Source organism: Ambystoma mexicanum, chromosome 13, assembly GCF_040938575.1.
Source record: "Ambystoma mexicanum isolate Mex_15411 chromosome 13, UKY_AmexF1_1, whole genome shotgun sequence".
NCBI lineage: Eukaryota > Metazoa > Chordata > Amphibia > Caudata > Ambystomatidae > Ambystoma > Ambystoma mexicanum.
Window position 1 is genome coordinate 775,186,054 of NC_090938.1, and position 15,178 is coordinate 775,201,231.

General features: G+C 47.5%; 1 protein-coding gene across 1 annotated transcript in view; it reads left to right on the plus strand.

Moving 5' to 3' along the window:
• Nucleotides 1-15,178, plus strand: part of LOC138521938 (E3 ubiquitin-protein ligase TRIM39-like) — a 128,963-nt gene that overhangs the window by 30,892 nt on the left and 82,893 nt on the right. The window contains exon 3 of the mRNA XM_069635111.1: nt 6,834-7,064. Coding sequence (XP_069491212.1) covers nt 6,834-7,064 — 231 coding nt within the window. The remainder of the gene's footprint in view (nt 1-6,833; nt 7,065-15,178) is intronic.

Consider the following 15,178-nt stretch of genomic DNA (forward strand, 5'->3'; position numbering starts at 1 on the left):
CTTCCCCATGTTTTCAGCACGTGGCAAGGTGGCACACTCGAGTTTAGCACAGATTCTGGCTTCTCCAGCACGAGGATGCAGTTCAGGATATAAACCAGGGCCTTCTGCGACAAAGTCTCATTCCCAATAAAGTCTCTCATTCGTAAAATGGCTTGGATACAAAATACAACATCAACGTTACTTTCTCTTCAGAAGTCTCACGCTTACAAAGTCTCGGGTGCACTGTTTACCCTGGGTCTCTCTCAGCCGGGCTCGGACCCCTTTGATACACAGATTCACAATAGGTCTCCCTCGATCGGACTCGGACCTTGCACTCTTGCTTTCTTCTTATTTCACAGTTCGATAAATTCACAATAGGTCTCACTCAGCCGGGCTCAGACCTTGATGCATTTATTCATAATCGAAGACTTTCCACTGTGCAATGGATTTTACTTATATCCTTGCAGGACCACTTTGATTCATTCTTATTTGATTTCTATTCTTTTTCACATTGGCATATTACAGTTCCTTTTGCCACTTCTTTGTGGGATACATCAGTCGGAGACCTTTGTTTGAGCACACACGCGGTGCCAGACCACTCTGCTATTTTTTATCTTAGTTCACGTTAAATGTTCAAACAATTCATCAGCCGTCTGGCCTTTACCCGCGTCTTTCATCAAACGCTTCAACGTTCGCTCTTTCGTGTAACAATGTTGCTGCTTGCAAACTTCGTTTCAACACAGACCGGTCTCGTACAGTTTCCTTCAACTCACCGGCTGTGTTGATTTCTCTGTTTGCGGCTTTGATCTCGGAGCCAAGGACGATACCACAGCGGCTGCTGCTCCTCCCCGACTCAGTCATTCATGCAGGCGGGCCTTGGATATCTCAGACACACAATGCAGGATTCTTTGGTTTCCCTTGTTGGCCTTACACGTGCTGCTTTCAAGTTTCTAGGAGTATAACGATCACTCGTCAAAAAGATCAAGGGTATCTCCTTCCTTGTTCTCCTTTCTCGGTCTGCCGTCTCTCTCCATCGGCTCAGCTGCTGCCTGGGAAGAACCGCTCCTTTGTGTGCTTTGCCTCGCTCAAAGTGTGCTCTCGTACTCCGCCTTTTATCTTTGTGGGGTGGTTCAATTGAAGTCAGGTGTGTATTGGCAAAGGTAATTGCCTGACTCTGCCTGACCATGGTATTCGGACAGGTCAGGTTCATTGCTCAGGTATTAGTCTGTTTTCTCCCAGAGTGGGCAGTTTGTGTAGCAGTGCTCGTGTAGGGAAGGGGAGGGAGTTAAAGTTCCCCGGTATAATACCTGCTAGGAGGGGTTAAAGGTGTTAGAGGGAAAGGGATACTGCGTCTCACCATCAGGCGTCCCACTCCCCAAGGACCTCTCACCCAGATGATCCTCCCGCACTGGCCCACCCCCAGGGGCTGGATCCAAAGGGGATGGCCGTGACCTGGCCACCTGAGAGAGAGATCCCTGGGGACTATCGGGTGAGACACCCTCTGCTTTCTCACAGTACCCAGCGCCAACCGGCAAGGAACACAAGTAGCTACTACAACCCATCGTCAGGCGCTGGGAGCCGTGGGAAGTCCTGCATAAAATGGGCTGGAAAAAGGCGCTATTACAAGGAGGCACGGCAACAAAGGAGATAGAGGGAGCGGGGCAGGACAGAGTGCGGAGGGAATTCTCTGGAAGACTATACAGCGGGCAAAAGAGTGATACCCACGCTACACCCAATTATGAAAATGGATAAGTATAATGTCAAGAAACCAAACCATCAGTCTAAGATTGACGCATATAGGACAGGAGGGCCCAAAACACAACAAGCACCGGAGACAAGACCATAGTCGACAATGGAGGACAGGGGAAACACAGAATCTCAGGCTACCCAGGAAATCCTGAGAGCCGTACATGAGGCAAAGACACAGCTGGAGCAAAGGATAGATGTCAGTCTCCGGAGATAGTACCTGCATAAGTGTCAGCGCCGCGAGTAGGAGAAGCGGAAGAGTGTATATCGTCTGTTGAAGATGTAATAACCCCCTTGAGACATGATAAAAATGTAGAAAAGGACGCAGCAGATGGAAGAAAGATGGGCCCACATGGGCTGTCTAATTGTTTCTCAATTGAAAGGGCACATAGTACCAAGTGAGGAGCCACTGCGAGGTGCCCCACCAAGACAAATCATTGCCAAACTGTTAAATTACCGCGATCGAGATGTAATCTTACAAGCATCAAGAAAGAAGGGAACTCTAGAGTATAATGGGGCAAGGATTGCAATATACCCCGACTTCACCAAATTGGTACAAAACGTGCAGCAATCCTTTGACGCGGTGCACAGGTAGCTAGGGGAAAAAGAAATGAAGTATGCCACACTTTATCCAGCAACACTGCGCCCCTCAGGGAGTTAGGTTCTTCACGCGCCATACTGATGCATGGGACTGGACAGAAACAATCGGCCCGCAGCAATGGATAAAGCAGAAGGGGCAAAACAAAAATGCAGGAACAGAAATGGCCCCCACGGGGAAAAGGGAGAAGCAGTTGGAAGTCAGGAAACAGCAGATATGCAAGATAGACTGCAAATAATTGACATTGATGTGGGCCCAGGAGGGGGGTGGAGTGGGGAGGGGGAGCATGAGAGCGACAACAGTGAATAAGCAACAGACTCAAGTGGGTAAAATTCAAGACTTCGGGTAGAGCGGCCAGCAGGCATAGCCCCTCTTGCAAATCCTGAGGCCCCTATCAAGGGTTGGGACGAGCGATAGTTGTTTTGGGGTCAACAGATGCTTCAAGTTGGGGGGAAGTATAGGGTGGGGGAGGGGGGTATTATTGGGTTTGTTCGAGAGGTCAAGGGGTAGGGAGCGAGAGAATATGGGTAGTTAGACATGCACAAATGCAGTTCGGTATACATCTTGACTTAACAACAAGGCAAGTGATCTCACACCTGGGAAAGTACAACACAGAGGCAAATTACGCAACACGGAACGATGCAAGGAGAATGTAGGATTGTGAAATGCCGAAATGATGAGATTAAGAGATTGGCTGGTGACAAAGTATTTGATGAGGCAGAAAGCCTGCATATTACTATTGCAGGAAATGCACTTGATGGCTCAGAGTGTAGGTTTCTGGGCAGGGGTCAATACACGTTGGTGGAACATGAAGGATACTACAGAGGCTCCAGAGGGGTGGCAGTCCACATCAGTCATAGCATTGCATTCCAGTTGGTCAAGTGGAGAGAGAAGGGGAGGACGATATTTGGTAGTGACCGGGGGAATTATGGGGGGAAGCAATTACCATACTGAACGTCTACGCACCTCCACCATTACAACCAGACTTAATTAACAAAATACAGGCGATGCTGGCAACACATGGTGCAAATGTAACAATAGTGAGAGGTGACTTTACTGACGTCCTTCACGGGCGAATAGATGTCCTCAGATGGGGGAAACTCCCGGGGGTTAGACGCGCACCAAGCTGGTGACCTTTTTGGAGGCAACAGGATTACGGGATGTCTGGAGAGGGTTACACTCCAGTAAAAGACAGTTCTTGTACTATTCCTGAGCACACAACTCAATGTCTCGCTTAGACTACTTTTTGGTTCAATGTACCATCACCGGGAGAGTAATAGAAGCGGAATACCTCACAAGAGGCATATTGGATTATGCCCCGCTGTATATTACGATAAGAGGGGAGGGACTGAAAGGGAAAGGGAATGGAGACTGAACACATACCACCTAGGGATCAAGACAATACGGGAGGAGATGAAAGACTGTACAGAGACATACTTTGAATTGAATGAGGGCACAGTGAAGAATGGCTGCACACTTTGGGAAGTATAAAACGGTAATTAGGGGAAGGGCAGAGGCGGCAATAAGGCGATATTGGAGAGAAAGAAAGGAAAAGCTGGAGACACTAGAAGAAGAGGTGGCTAGGACAGAAAAGAGGCACGTAGACGAACAAGCAATAGAATCTAAAATAGAGATGCTAAAAGTTGCTGTGCAATACAAAGAATTGGTGACAGACGAGGCAAAAAAAGGCATGCTGGGCCATGAAGCCAGAGTGTATGAACTCGAGTCCAAAGGTGGAAGGATGCTTGCATGGTCGGAGAAAAGGTAGGAGAAGTCCGATGGGTTAGGGGCATCGGTAATGAGGAGGGAACAATCTACACGGAAGGGGAAAAAATAGTAGACGACTTTGCACATTTTTACCAGGGACTATACAGTGCGGTCCCAGGGCCTACAGAGATCGAGATTGGGAGATACTTAGATGGGGTAAACCTGCCACAGGTAGCTGAACAAACGCGACAAGTAATGGATATTGAGATAACGATGGAGGAAGTACAAGAGGCAATTAAGAGCTTAAATTACGTGAAACCCCAGGACCAAATGGAATCCCGACTGAATTTTGGAAATAAATCGGAGACAAGGTGGCCAAGCCAAAGTGGGACATGTTCATGGAAAGCTGTGCACAAGGCACACTCCGACATGAGAACGGCTACAATAGTGATAATACACAAAAAAGGTAAACCCACCGATAAATGTGCCTTGTACCGTCCCATATCTTAATAAGCAAGCTAATGAACTCAGATCAATGTGGTTTTGTTCCAGGAAGAGCAAAAGGATGACCATGAGAAGGGCACATAACACTTTAGTATTACTGACTCATTAGAGGGTCCCCACGCAATAATGGCACTAGAGAAGGTCTTTGGTTTGGTGCAATAGGCCTGGGCCCCAACTTCATAAGATAGAAGAAACTACTAAATGCACAACCACTCGCGAAAGTTAGAGTGAATGGGCACATATCCCGTATCTTCCCGCTCCAGAGGGGCATGAGACAAGGATGTCCACTGTCGCTGCTGCTATCCTTCATAGCGATCGAACCACTAGCCGAGCGCATTAGAGCGGATCCAACAATTCAAGGGTTCTGATGGCTCAGGAACTGGGAAGATAAAATCTCTCTATATGCAGACAATCTTTTGATATATCTAGGGGATCGCAGAACGGGCCCGAGGGTAATGGATACCATACGGGAGTTCGGAATTTACTGCAGTATCGAGAGTTAACTGGGAGAATCAGTCATAATACCAGTACAGGGGGGGGAAAAGATGCAGTCCCTGAGGAATGCCCCCTCGGGGTGGAGCAAGGGGGATTTAAGTAGCTGGGTATAACCGTGCAAAAGGAAGAACATGTGTTTCTTAAAAATAATCTAGAACCAATAAATCGCAGACTACAAGAAGACGCTGAACATTGGGCTAACCTACCTATAACACTGCTCGGAAGGGTCAATTTATTAAAAATGATGGCACTGCCTAGACTGCTATATGTCTTGCAGAACACTTTGGTTAAAATACCCACGATACAGTTCACAAGCATCGAAACTATAAAGAGGACTATTATGGGGTGACAAGAATCCACGCATAGCCCTGCGGATGCTCTCAAAAGCGGTATGTGAAGGAGGGGTAGGACTGCCGGATATATGGAAATACTACTGGGCGGCCCATCTGCTGGTAGCAAAGGTGTGGGTATTTGTTGGGGATATCTAGCTCACACAAGACTGAAACTGTCGGGAAGGGAAGGCCGAACCCCCTTAAAGAGGGTACTCTCCCCCCAGCAGGACCGAGATTGGTGCAGATCAGGAAGGAAGTCACACACGCTATGGGATGGAAGGGGAAAGCTACCAGACTGTCCCCACTGTGGAAAAATCACAATATAAAAGAGATACAAAAACTAGTGAGGCAGCCACATTGGGTGGAAAAGGAAGGGAGATATAGTGGATAATAAAGAGATAACCCATTCCCAACAATGCAGGAACAATATATGGACTGGGCCAGGAAGAATTCTTCACATACATGAGACTAAAACACGCTGTAGAAGCTCAATTTGGAGGGTAGTTGGATTTCCCTGAACACTCACCCCCCACTGAGATTAATCTATTCATGGAGAAAATAGTGGGGAAAGGGATAACAACACTATATCAAGTCCTAAATAAAACACATACCCCCGCCCCATGACACACCTGAAAGGGAGATGGGAAAGAGACCCTGGAACAATAGAGGAGGAAAAATGGATAGAAGCGCGAGTGGCTTCAAGAGAGGTTAATGTATCACCCAGGATGAGGCTCATACAATACAACATTCTGCACAGAGTATACCATTCCAGAGAAAGACTGCATAGCAGGGGTAGAGTAACGCATGGCCGGTGTCTCAAATGTGGAAGGGAAGTGGGAACATTCCTAAGATGATGTTACTGCATATAAGAGGGGAGTGTGAAGGAAGTAGAGGGGAAGAGACACTGATACACATACCATTGATGGTGGTAAAAGGGGACCTAGTGGCAAAATGGAAGACCTAGGAGATGCCCACTTTGGGAAACTGAGAGATTGGAATAGACCATTGCAGCAGAATGGAGGAGATCACGTACAGGAATAGGGGGGTGGGGAATCCATGAGGAAGTGACAGAAGATATGGGGGAAATGGGACATGGATGCCTGAGAGAAGGGGCACATCGGTACAATATACTACAGGAGGGGGGAGGCAGGGGATAGAGGGCAAGGGAAGGAAGGGGGTAGAATGAGGGAGATTAAGGAGGAATGGGATAGGACGAATGGCCAACCGTAAGAAAAATGTGTATTTGAACAAGGATATGAGGAATAATGTTGGAATATGGAAACAACTTAATAAAAACTGGTTTATAAAAAATAATAATTGCCAATTAGTAATTCATGTGTGTTAGATTTATGATTTTAAGAGTTATTGAGAGGGAACCACTACAGGTGTTATATGTAAGATATGTTATGATAGTTAATATAATAATCAGACATATAATATGTGTCTATTGTTTGTTTAAATCTATTTTTAAGGGAAACATTATGAAGCAGAGAAAGAGCATCCTTAGTACATTTGAGCATCTGAAGCAGTTTCTGGAGAAGGAGAAACAGCAGCTGCTCAGCAGACTGGAGAAGGAGCGAAAGGAGAAGCTGAAGAAGATTCAGGAGAAACTGACCCGAATGGAGAAGCAGCAAAGCACCCACAGGAGCCTGATCACAGAGCTGGAGAGGAAGTGCCAGCAGCAGGACGTGGATCTACTGAAGGTGAGAGGGGATCAGAAACTAGAGCAGCAATCCACCCACAGGGGCCTGATCCCAGAGATAGAACAGAGGGATCAGCAGCAGGACAGGGAGCTACTGAAGGTGAGCCAGGAATCTATAGACCTGTAAGAGCAGCGATCCACTGCCAGGGACCTGACCCCTGAGCTGGCGAGGAAGTGTTAGCAGCAGGACGTGGATCTACTGAAGGTGAGAGGGGATCAGAAACCTATAGAACTAGGGCAGCAATCCACTGACTGGGGCCTGATCCCAGGGATAGAACAGAGGTATCAGCAGCAGGACAGGGAGTAACTAAAGAAAACCTTCTCCCAATGTTACAGAGAAAGGAAACCTGTAAATGGTGGCCTACATGAACTGCCTTTCCCTTCTGTGGAGAAACAGGATCAAGCATTTGTAAACATGTATAAGCAAAATAGTTCTAAAGTCAAAAATAGTAAATTACCATTTAGAACTAACTTTGCTGTTTGGGACTCCAAGTCCCATAATCCCAAGAGTACTGGGATGAAGAAGATGGCTGAAGACCAATGCAGACCTGAAGGTCAGGCAATTAGGCTTAACAGCATACCTGAGGGAGGCTGAGAGGCTTAAAAAGCTTCTTCTTGTGTAGGCCATTAGTTGTGGTTGTGGCTGGAAGGGCAGTAGCAGTTGTAGCAGCAGCAGAAGCAGCTGGGGCAGGAGAAAGTGGCAGAGGAAAGCACGTTGCTGGCAGAATCCACAGAGGTGGGAGGAAAGAAAGGACACAAGGATTATTCCAGTTACTAGTCCTGAGTGGGTCCTTTTACCCCAAAGCCTGGATTGCAGAGGTTGCGCAGCGGGAAGCTCAAGATTTGAAAGCTTTCCCCCATGTGAACCTGATATGAGAGATTTCACAGCAAGAAGCATCACACACATAACATAATCCATCAAGAAAAAGAGAGGGGGAGTGAAAGATGGACAAGGGAAAGTGAGAGGGGGCAGATAGAAAGGGGGGAATAGAGGTAGAGGGGGACGAGGACAGATGGGGAAAGATGGAGGTAAAGGGGGATGGACCGGTAGGGGAGGATGCAGGGGTGGAAGGGACATAGAAGCAGAGGGATGGAGGGACACAGAGACAGAAGGAGAGAGAAAACTAGACCGCACTGACACTGAGAGAGAGTGCACACCACACTGCACAGGTTCTGTTCTCTAACCGAGGGATACACCATACTGACAGAGAGAACCAGAGTGAGCACACCACACTCTCCAGACAGAGAGAACCAAGAGAGTGCATTTCACAATACACCTCCGAGAGAGACGGACAGCATGAAAGACTGCTCTCACCCACTGACACACCACCCTGCAGAGAGTGGCACAACCACAGAACTGGACAGGGAGAGAGTGAGAGTGAGAGTGAGAAAGAGAAAAGAGAGCGACACACCCACAGAGCTGGCAAAGGACAGAGAGCAAGCTACAGCGATAGAGCCAGGAGAGAAAGAGAGAGGGAATGATAGGGGGAGGCAGAGAGAGAGAGACAGGGCGAGCAAGAGCGATGGGGAATGGGGTGAGAGAAAAACAGACGGCACTGATGGGGAGAGAGAGTGAGAGAGAGAGAGAGAGAGAGAGCAAGAGCGCGAGAGAGAGCGAGAGAGAGGGAAAGCCTGTACCATACCATGGCTCTAGGGAGAAATTGTCAGCGAGACAGCTCAGAGAGAGAGAGAGAGAGAGAGAGAGAGAGAGAAAGAGAGAGAGAGAGAGAGAGAGAGAGAGAGCTAGGTCAGCGAATGCTGCACTATGACAGCTAGTGTAATCCAAATGCCCCAGTAATGCCCTCTAATGCTGAGTGCAGTATGTGCAGTCTCCCATTTGTGCAGTTGTTTCCATTACATGCAAAGTGCAGCTTCAAACTCATCTAATGCCAGTTAGTGCCTGGCATGCCTGTAAAGTCACTGTCTTAATAACATGGCACCACCCTACCTCAGGGACAGGCTACACTTAAGAACCTCATCTAGACCCACAAGAATGGCCAATGCGAATTGCCTTCATGTCCCTCGCTTTAAACGTGCCACTATGGGAGGACACAGCTTCGCAGTCAAAGCAGCACAGCTGTGGAACTCACTACCACATGACATAAGAGAACCCCAGCCCTTCCTGAAATTCAGGCAGAATTTGACCAAGTGGCTGAGAGCCAATGACATCTAATTACTCTGACCTGCTTGACCTGACTGTCCCCACTGGCGATCCACCTGCATGCCCCCAGCACCGATACTTCGGTCTTTATGTACACCAATGTATATTACTGTATTTATTCCACTGTATATTACCTCTACACTTTCAAGTATACCTACACCTGTATCACCTGCTTTTTGGACCTAGCTCCAGCCCTGTACATATCTTGTTTATTGTATACTGTACTATGACCATGCACATGTACCTGTACATACTTTATCCATTGTTTACTGTACTATGACCATGTAGATGTACCTGCAACGAAGTTGAGCATATTCTTGTCTTGTGCGCCCTGATGCTCCAGGGCATGGCGTGCCTTACAAATAATAAACTAAACTAAACTAAACTAAACTGTATGCCATGTTCATTCCCATTTGTGTAGGTGCTGCAGATGCAAAGTGTGACCTCAGCACCTCTCAGTAATGCCATCTAATCACAGTTAATGCCTTGTATGTATGACAGTCACTACATCTAAGTGCAACCTCAAATATCCCAGTAATTTCAGGCTCTGGCTACTTGCCTGAGCTGAATGTTACTCCCCCCACCTTTAGTACACAGTGGCTCTAGTTCCCAGCACAAACATTGTCTGACCAGAAACCTCACAGAAGGCTCAACTGATTCCTAGACTCGACAATGCAGCGACCTAACTCTTTCCTTGAAGCACAGTTCAGGGTCTCTGTAAAATGGAAATCAATGGTTAGAACAATGTAGGATGACTATTTATCTTGTCCTCTTTCTCTCTTTAGGATGTGAAGAGTGTTTTGAGAAGGTACGTCTCTCTTGCCTTGATGTGCCCTCAATGTGGACTCACTTTTATCCCGGTGGATGTCCTCTGTTCCTCACATTTATTACACACTACAGACCCCGGCTCCATCTTAACTTCTGGGAGATTTAACATTTCTATGTGTGATTTAAAAATATAGACTGAGTTTTACATTACCGCTTGCAAGCCTCTCACTCTCTCTCACAGTGCAGGGCCCTGCCTTCTGTATAACCCAATATATACCCCCCTGTATGCTTGCTTCCCTGACTTGCATTAGCACTTAGCTAATTCCATCATCACTGATCCAAGGGAACAAGCAAAGATGGCTGACTTGTGGGTCTCTCACAGAGTTAACCACAGTGATCAGGGGACAGGTAAGGCAGGCCAACATTCTCCCTTCTTACAGGGCCTCAATGTAGAAGTGGGTAAACCCCTTGTGGCTGGGTCCAAAAAGAAGGATGGCACCACTAACTCAAAGGTGAGTGGTGGTTCCTCAGTAATTCCCAAACTCCCTAGCACCTGCTGGCACTGTGGAAAAACTGACCATCCCAGAGGTCTCCCTAGCTGTCCTAAAAAGGCTGCTGAGCAGAGTGCCTAAAGCATGGCCTCTGGTCACTGGAAGACTTGCCCTTGTGCAGACATCCCAGAGATGTCTTCAGCTTTGCTTAATGTGGGAGGGTCAAGTCCCAGAAAGGGGACAGGGAGACGGGTATTTCCCTCCAATACTTAGTATGTCCATTCCATTATAGTGCACAGCCACCCTACCACTGGAATCAGAGACACTACTTCCAGTGCCACTGTTATTGACAGCACTTTCTTTGGGCCAGAGGTTCTAACAAATAGTCCTCTGCAGGCCACTAAGTTATCTAGTGCCCCTTAAGACTTTCCCTGTTGCTTCAGATAGTTAATTGGAAGTTAGCTCTCCCTGTTAGTGTCCATGAAAATGTCCCTGGCAGTTGTTTCCTGGGAATGACATGGAAGAGAGAGGTATCTTTTAAAGGCACCGCTCTATTCCCAGGAATTGTGAAGTTAATTTCCTCCTCCCCTGTGGGTTCTATGTGTTTTTACCGGGCATTTTTCACCACTGATTTGATTTTCACGGTTTCTTTCTGTAAAAGATGGGTGGAGGCCCATTAATATCCCTGATCCCCCAGCCCACCAACCCCTCCCCTTCCAACCCCCACCTCAGTGAAAAATCGCCAGTAAACAAATACAATGAAAAATATATGTCAAAAAGTTCTCCGTCTTTTAATCACCTACTAAAATCTCACCTGCCCTAAAAGTCGTATTGAAATGATCACTTGCCTAAAACTCAACCTCATATACTTACACTTAATTTACCAAAAAGTCGACCCCCCCCCCAAATCTTGCTATTAGTATTTAACCATAAAAGATATGAAAGTGAAGCAATACAAAAGGGGGCAATCCTCCCTGTACCCCCCAATTCTATCAGAATGTAGATATCCCCGAGCCCTCCTTCTCCTCCTGGGCATCTTCCATTCAGAATGGATCATGTACACATTCCTGAGCCCACCCTCTCCTCTGCGGGGGTCTCTCATTCAGAATGTATCAGAATGTAGAGATCCCTGTGCCCACCCACTCCTCCCAGGGGGTCTCCCATTCAGAATGTATCAGCATGTAGATATCCCTGTGCCCACTGTAAGAAAGGCATGGTATCAAAGCAAGAAAGACACAAGTGATCACAGTTCAAGGGTGTTTATTAAACTGTACAATGGGTGAGATAAATGCCTTATCTAAACCTAAATCTAAGATGGGAGCAAGCTACGACCATCAAATGATAATAATACTGTCCAAGTGGAGTCTAATCAAATAAAAAAGGCCTATACCAAGAAACCTATTGCCAATCCTTACTGCTATGTTACAAACTATGTGTGGGATAATGTTCACAAGAAAGAAAGAAGTCTTTACAAAATAATAAATCAGGATGTTATTGCCGGGGTCTCTCTTTCCCACGTTTTCTAGCATGGGGCAAGACGGGACTCGTGAGCGCAGCACACTCCTGGGCTTCTTCAGCACACCGTTACAGTTCCTTTTCTTTTTATATCAGGACCGTCTGTGTCCAAGACTCTTTCATGCAATGTTCCTGGCTTCATTGGGCCTGATGTATCACAAAATGACAAAATAAAAGTTCCTTCTATTTCTCTTTACGTCGGGCGATTACTCTTCATCCGTGGATCCCCCTCAGCTGGACTCCGATCCTTCTCACAACGTTAGCCTCCCTGAGTCGGGCTCAGACCAACCACTCACTGTGGACATCCCTCAGTCGGGTTCACGTTTGCCATCACAATATGCTGCATTTTCAATCAAAATCTCTTTACCTGTAATATCAGAGAGTCTCAATGTCTTTTTAAACATCCAGCTAGTTTAGGTCCCCCTCATCCGGGCTCAGACCTCCAAAGCACTTGCCAACTTCACTCACAGAGACTTCCGAAGGGCAATCACGTCTCGCTGGGTCGCTCTTTGTGTCTGACAAGTGCGGATTTCACACACCCACGGGTTTGCTACAGCGCTTTCTCAGTCGGGCGCAAACGCCTGTTTCACAATTCCCTCGGATACTTAAACATTTATCTACGTGTCAAGGACTTTTTTCGATTGTACAAGGGATTTGGCTGGACACTTGTATGACCACCATGACACCTCACGTCGGCCTTCCCTATGGCATCTTGATACTTGTTGTTTCTATACCTTTTCCGTTCAACACAGTCTCTTTGTTCAGGACAGGTGGTAACAGCCAGAGGCCTCCGAACGAGTGCCCACGTGACGCTGGACCATTCTATCTCTGATACCAAGTTCGATCACAAAAGAGCTTTGTAGCTTTAATCTTCTTAATGTTGCCACTGCAACCTTGAGCCTAACACAGTCTGGCCCCCTATCCGGTTCTTCCGACTCACCGGCTGTGCTGAACTCGTTGGTGTTTCTTTTGCCGCTGGAGTCAAGGACGGTACCACGATGGCAACCTCGTCTCCCCGCCTTGGCAATCAGTGCGGGAGGGTTCCATGTACCGCTGACATCCGTCACACCATTCGCCAGCTGCAATTCCAGTCTTATATTTCTTTTGTCAGAGGCTTTGCGGGTCTGGGTTGAAAAGGGCAAAGGCAACTCCCTCCTTGACGTCCTTTCAGGTCTCGCCGCCTTTCTCCTTCTTTTGAACTGCCGTCCTGGAATCGCTGCTTCCTCATGCTTTTGGCCTTGCCTAGAGTGTGTTCTCGTGCTCTGCCTTTTATCCCTATGGGGAAGGGAAAAGGCAGTCAGGTGTGTGTGTAATTAGCGGCAATTGCCAGACTCTTGTGTTGGGACATGTCAGGTATACAGCTGTTAGTCCCTTGTCTTTCATGGTAATCTGTCTGTGAGAAAGTGTTTGTGTCAAAAAGGTGGTGGGGGGTTGAGTTTCTAGATATCCTAGAGAGTAGGATGGGGAAAAGGTGTTATGAGGAAGGGGATACTGTGTCTCACCCTTCAGTGTCCCACTTCCACTCCCCGAAGACCCCTCACCCAGGTGATCCTCCTGCACTGGTCCACCCCCAGGAACTGGATCCCATAACGATGGCCACGTCCTGGCCACCTGGATGACAGATCCCTGGGGACTAATAAGTGAGACACCTTCATGTTTCTCACACCACCCTCTCCTCCCCGGGGGTCTCTCATTCAAAATGTATCCGAATGTAGATATTCCCAAGCCCACTCTCTCATTCAAAATGTATCAGAATGTAGAGATTCCCAACCCCACTCTCTCCTTCCCGGGGGTCTCTCATTCAGAGTGTAGACATTCTCGAGTCCACCCTCTAATCTGCAGGGGTCTCTCATTCAAAATGCATAAGAATGTAGATATGTCCAAGCCCACTCTCTCCTTCACGGGGGTCTCTCATTCAAAATGTATCCGAATGTAGATATTCCCGAGCCCACTCTCTCCTTCCCGGGGGTCTCTCATTCAAAATGTATTAGAATGTAGAGATTCCCAACCCCACTCTCTCCTTCCCGGGGGTCTCTCATTCAGAGTGTAGACATTCTCGAGTCCACCCTCTAATCCGCAGGGGTCTCTCATTCAGAATGCATAAGAATGTAGATATACCTGGGGGTCTCTCATTCAAAATGTATCAGACTGTAGCGATTCCCAGGCCCACACTCTCCTCCCTGGGGTGTCTCTCATTCAGAATGTATCAGAATGTAGAGATTTGCGAGTACACCCTGTCCTCCCTAGGGGTCTCTCATTCAAAATGCATCAGAATGTAGATATCCCTGAGTCCACCCTCTGCTCCCCGGCGGTCTCTCACACAGAATCTATCATCTAAAGGTAGAGATTCCTGAGCCCACCCTCAGCTCCCGGGGGGTCTCTCATTAAGAATGTAGAGATTCCCAAGCCCACCCTCACCTCACTGAGGGTCTCTCATTCAAAATGTATCAGAATGTAGAGATTCCAGAGCCCCCTCTCTCCTCCCTGGGGGGTCTCTCATTCAAAATGTATCAGACTGTAGCGATCCCCGGAGCCCACCCTCTCCTCCCCGGGGGTCTCTCATTCAAAATGTATCAGGATGTATAAATTCCCAAGCCCACTGTGATGAATCCGGTTCAGTCATCACTGATCTCCTGGTGGTAACCTCCTCTCATGTGGCAAGGGGACGGCAGCCGCTACCTGATCCTAACCCTGGGGGTGGTAGTATGAGGGAGTATCACATGGGAGGAGAAAGCCTCTGGGGAGCTGTCATGGCTCCATCGGGTGAGACATGGTATTCCCCATGTTCCCTTGAGAATAACCTCCCCATGTCTGAAAACCTCATGGCGTATTGCCATGTTTACACTCGCTTTCCCATGAAGAGCAGGGAAACCCCTTTGATCAGATCTGTGAGCCAACTTTGCCAATCCGATGCAATTACTTTTTTCAATTCCACTTATCAGTCCATCAAAAGTGATTTACCATCAAAACCTTTTAATGCTCATCCAAAATCATTGGACTTCTATTCCCTGAGTTCACGAAGTACTGGGACGAAGAAGAGAGATCGAGCAATGTGGAATAGAAAAGACTGCCGACCTAGTGAGCACTCTAGTGTTTCCAGACACACACATGTGCCCGGGAAATTTAAGCATCCCAAACTGAGGATGGAAGGCAGCTGCTGTGGCGACTGGTGAGAGAGTG